The sequence below is a fragment of the Hippocampus comes genome, unplaced genomic scaffold, assembly GCF_001891065.2.
Source record: "Hippocampus comes isolate QL1 unplaced genomic scaffold, H_comes_QL1_v1.1 scaffold246, whole genome shotgun sequence".
NCBI lineage: Eukaryota > Metazoa > Chordata > Actinopteri > Syngnathiformes > Syngnathidae > Hippocampus > Hippocampus comes.
The window spans coordinates 755,086-760,117 of record NW_017806220.1 but is presented as its reverse complement, the minus strand read 5'-3'; the positions used below and the strand labels follow the sequence as shown (position 1 = coordinate 760,117).

The window sequence follows — 5,032 nt, the reverse complement described above, 5'->3', positions numbered from 1 at the left end:
CGGCTCCTGGAGGACCCCCACCTCACCCACACACCCCTCTCAGGAGGAGGAGGGAGAAGAGGAGCGCGCCCGTCGTGTCAACTGTTGAACTAGTCACCTGTGCGCCGGAAGTACGCCAATCTCACGTCAACTTTCCAAAAGTTGCTCTCTGGGCACCCGGTTGCGTCAAGTGGCGAGGTTTGAGTTCAATCGAGCGGCTTTTGTTGGCCGACCCAACAATCGAACAACTTTTGTTCTGCGCAAGTTGACTTGACGAGGCTCAATCTTGTGTGACGTAACGAGAGCCACCCCGTAAATGTGCGCACCGCGTGCACGGAGTGTTGAGCATCGGATTTGTGCGTCTTTGAGTTTGTGCCACGCGCATCTCTCGCTCCGCTCCTGCTCGTTGTTGAGACGAAAGCGCAATGTCGCCGCCTGGTGGCAGCCAAGGACACGACAGCGTGCCAAACCACATCGATTTATTTAGCTCTAAAATATTATTAACCCTCATATTATGTTGAAAAAAAATCACATTGATTATGTTGTGGGTCATTTTGACCCGTACTGTAAAAATCCACACGAAATAGTCAAAAAACAGGTTACACCAGTAACAACTTTAACTGCGATGTGTATATATATATATATATATATATATATAGATAAATAGAAAGACATACACACACATTTATTGACAAACATTAAGGAGACAAACTTGATTTGTTTTATGCTGTATTCTAGAAAAATAACGAGATCACATTGTAGACTTTATTAGCTTTATTTTATTCTGCATTGCAAACGACAATCTCCCCTCAACGGCTTTCCTTGGATAAATGAATGTAAAGTTAAAAAAATGTTCACATCGTTTGCTTACAGCCCAATCCTCGCATTCATCAAATGTTTCCCGTAGCCTCGTGCACATCCCATCTCGGCTTGAGCTCGTTCAAGACTGCAGCATGTGTGTGCAAGCGACGACATCTCAGAGAATCAAAATGGTTTCATTTTGCCAAGGTTGTGGTCTGTGTTAGGTCCCTCATTAAAATTTAATTAAAAAGCCCACTCTCCTGAACTTTATGTGAGTAGTAGTTGCACAAATGTCTTGATTGTGTTGGCAAGAGAAGATGAGGTCAATAACTTATTTTTTTATTTTTTTGCTGTCAGGCACAAAGACGCCCTGATGGGATTGATCAGGACGCCTTCCAACAGTGATGTGACTCCGCCCAGCACCAACAAAAGCACGGCATCATGAGGACTCTGGAACGAAGGTAGAATCAGCTCCTCCTCCTCTGGGTAATGATGACACGTTCATTGACGTTGTTCAAGTGTTGCAACATTTATTGTGAAGTGAAAAGCAACAAATCCCCTTTAGCGTGAATGCATAGATGTCCCTTTTAATCGGAAGAGAGGTGCGCCGGCGTCCATTCGGGCGTCCGTTCAGGCGTGGTGCTGTGCAATGAGGGTGCGCAACTGCTTGATGACGGCGTCAATGAGCTTCTGCCTGTCGCGCTCCGTTTTTCGGAACTGCGCGAAGACCACATTCTTCCTGCTGCTCTCCCGCATCCTGGCGTGCAAGACACACAAAGCACAGTGTCGTCCGCTTAGGAGTTCAAAAACAAGCTGACGGATTTTGGAAAATGTCACTTGGAAAGGTAGAAAATAAAAAATTACAAATAGGCCTTGATAGCAGTTTCGCCGATCGACACGGAATACAGTGGACGTATCTATTATAACAGGACTTGAAATGGTCTGAATACACTGCATATAGTTTCATACTTTGTACAGATACATACTTTGCGATATTCATAATTTCCCAAGTACCTGTAACTAAAAAAGGGAAGCGTGAGGAGTCTCGGTCACCAAAATGCACAGGTGCTGTCATTGCCAACAACCTCTCTAAATATTCACACATTCTTGTTCCGTTTCCTCTCTTTGTGGCAATTATGCTTCTTCCAAACAACCACACGCTGCTACCGTGGTTCAAATTGGTTAAAAAAAAAAAAAAAGGTACTCTATAATGTATGTGGCACCCTGGAAACTAATACATGGTTACAGTTATTCCATTGTAGCAGTATATACAGCAGAAAGCTGCTAACTATCATTTTTTTGGTAATGGTCTACTTCAGTCGCTTGGTGTGCAGCGGGCTTATTCTCATGCAACTTTCTGCATCGTGGGAGGAAAACGCAGTCGCCGAAAACCAAAAACACTCAAGCACGGGAGCAACATGCAACTAACTCTGACCAACTCCTACTGTAGTCAGGTTGGGCGCGTTAGCATTTGGGTGTGAATTGTGGCCGACAGCAGCTCATCGCGAGTGTGTTTGCACCGTTCAATAAACGGCTGAAAGTGTATTAGCGACACTGGCTCTCCTTGCCCACATGCGAGGGCATTACAGTACCGTAATTGTAACATTTGTTTTGTTGTTGTTGTTGTTGTTCACTTCACTCAAAACATTAGCAGGTCAAAACAAACAGCTCATGTCCACACCGCTAGTAGTTTGCGCGTACATGCCGAAAACGATACTCACGGCTTGGGCAACCTGCCGGCACGCGACAAACACAAGAGAGGGAAAAGGAACGAGCTGAGAGCTGACGGACGGGCGCGTGAGGATGAGGACGAGGCCGCGGGGGCCACTCACTTCTCCAGCAGGGCCAGCGCAGTGTGCGGGTTGACGCGCAGGTACTTGCAGCCGGCTTTGCCGTAGTCGGCCAGGTAGCTGGACCAGTCCCACTGCGTGAACAGCTCTTACAGCTGCAACAACAACAACAACAACAACAACAACAATAAATGACCCACATTTCAAAGTGTTGCATAACCTGCCACCGCCCCCTTGAACCCTGCGTGCGCGCGCGCGCGCACACACACACACACACCCACACACACACGCACACGCACACACAATCGCCGCCTTGAAGAACACGCGCGCCGGGAGCCCCAGTGAACTCTGGGTAACACCAAACACACAAGAGAGAAACCATATGTGAGCGAGGGATGAGAGAGGACGAGGGGGATGCAGAGGGATGGCGAGCGAAACCACATGTTGGGGGAAGGGAGTGGAAATACGCAAGCCACTTGGACGACAGCCGCCGGTGCCTTTGAGCGGGCGAAGCGCGCGGCGTCGCGCCGGCGCGACCGCTCGCAAACAAAAGTGCCGCAAGACGGCGGCGGGGAGGCAGGAAAGGTGCGGGCGAGTCCTTCTCCAAATAGAACGCTTTATGTTACCTTTGATGAAGCGTGACACTTTCAAGTTCACGTCTTTTTTTTTTTTTTTCCATATCTATAATTGGTTCATTGTAAATGATACGAAAACAGTCAAATAAAAATAGGGATAGGCAAGTACTGACATCAGGTTTAGGTATCAGGTCAACGCCGGCTTTATTTTTAGGTATCGGGCCACGGTGACGACTGTCGATACCAGCCACCGATACTTAAGGCAGAGAAAATCCAAAATCAACTAAGTGTCCTGGCAGCAGTTGGCGCTACACTGTGACAGTTCAAAACGTTGGCAAATCATCATATGTGTCAGAAGTCCCCCCCACCTCCCTGCAAGGTTTTTTTCATTGCGTTAAATGAAATTTTATAGATCAAAAGCACTACAGGTATCGTCTGAAAGGTCTGAAAACGTGTTTCATTTCATTCAATCTAAATCGTCAATAAAATGAGCAGTAGGTATTCCATCACTAAAATCGATTTACTGTATATTCAAAATAAATAAATGAGTTAAAAATGTTTAAATTCATTTTGCTGTTCAGTTTTTTTGTCACGTGTGATCGCGACTTTGACACGAATGTATGAAACGACGTGACAAGAAAAGTAGGACCGAGAAAGGGCAGAATATTCCTTTATCGACAGATATACCGTCCAACGATGAAATGACTCGCCACATGACTCGAGTTGAACATCAGCAGCTATTTTTTTTAACGCGTTATTCGCCATTCACACCTTGAACGACGAGTAGCGAGCAGTAAACGCTTCGATTCCAGCGGATGAGTACAAACACGGCGAGTTAAATCATTGCTTACAGTACTCTAGTTAGATTGAAAAAAAAATAGAACGCAGGATGAAAAAAAATAACTCTTTTGGATACACATGCACGGCAAAAACGTTATCGTCGCGACTCTCGCAAAGATGGCCGGCGTTGCGCAAACAGGAAGCGGGTGCACGCGGGTGGTTTCGGGCCGGCCGATAGCGCCGAACAATGAGCCCACGCCGACGCTCGGGCGCATGCCGGCCGCCTATCGGTCGGAAGCGGCCATCCCGTCCCATCGGGCGGGTTCCCGAGCGGCGCTGTTGTCATGACCACTGGCTGACCCGTCGTCACGGCGATAAGGCCCGGCCACAGACGGGCCAGGAAGTTGAGGCGGGGGTCGAGAAGAACGCGCGGCGACCTCTCCCACACCGACACAAGCTTGAAGTCATAAATCCCGCAGATAAGAGCGCTTTTGCTTTTTCCGCCGTCATCTCGGGGCGCCGCGTTAGCCCGAGCCGCCGTATGCGCGCCGCGCACACACATGTGCCATCAGATAAGAGAGTTGCGGGGGTCTTAAGACGAGTTTCCGCCCTCCCTGGCACCAGTGATCCCACTGACCTTCCACTGCACTGCACCCGTGTGTGTGTGTGTGTGTGTCTCTCTGATATCACGTAATCGCCCTTTACGCCCAGATAAAAGTAGTGCGTATTCTCATACAGTGTATGATCTACGTATAGTAGGCCGTAGAGACCAACAACAAAAAGGCCCGGCCGGATATTCGGATTTCAGATGAGATTTCCGGATAAAAACGCGCCACAACCTTTCGAAGTGAACTTCATTCGACCTTCAAGCCTTTGAATTCTGCAACTGGAAGTCCAAGAAGAATTTTTGATTGATCGCTTGATCCATTCGTTCAGACTGGGAAGCAAAAAGGAAGTAAGTGAAGCAGGGTGGGGTGGCGGGGGGGGTTTCATAAAAGCTTTTCTACGTGCATCAAAATCGTCGTCTTTTCAGTTTGAAAACACAGTCACGTTTGCGTGTGCGCGCGCGCGATCGGCGGGCGAGCATTTACACGTCCATCTGCTGCT

At 48.0% G+C, this 5,032-nt stretch overlaps 1 protein-coding gene across 2 annotated transcripts in view; it reads right to left on the bottom strand.

Moving 5' to 3' along the window:
* Window positions 1–1,105: 1,105 nt before the first annotated feature.
* exoc6b (exocyst complex component 6B) overlaps window positions 1,106–5,032 on the bottom strand; it is a 22,398-nt gene continuing 18,471 nt past the window's right edge. Inside the window, exons 23-25 of one of the 2 annotated variants that reach the window (XM_019856014.1) lie at window positions 2,613–2,725; window positions 2,502–2,513; window positions 1,106–1,537 (exon numbers count right to left, since the gene is read on the bottom strand). In XM_019856014.1, coding sequence (XP_019711573.1) covers window positions 2,720–2,725 — 6 coding nt within the window. In that variant the 3' untranslated portion in view covers window positions 1,106–1,537; window positions 2,502–2,513; window positions 2,613–2,719. The remainder of the gene's footprint in view (window positions 1,538–2,501; window positions 2,514–2,612; window positions 2,726–5,032) is intronic. The other variant, XM_019856013.1, reaches the window with a different exon arrangement.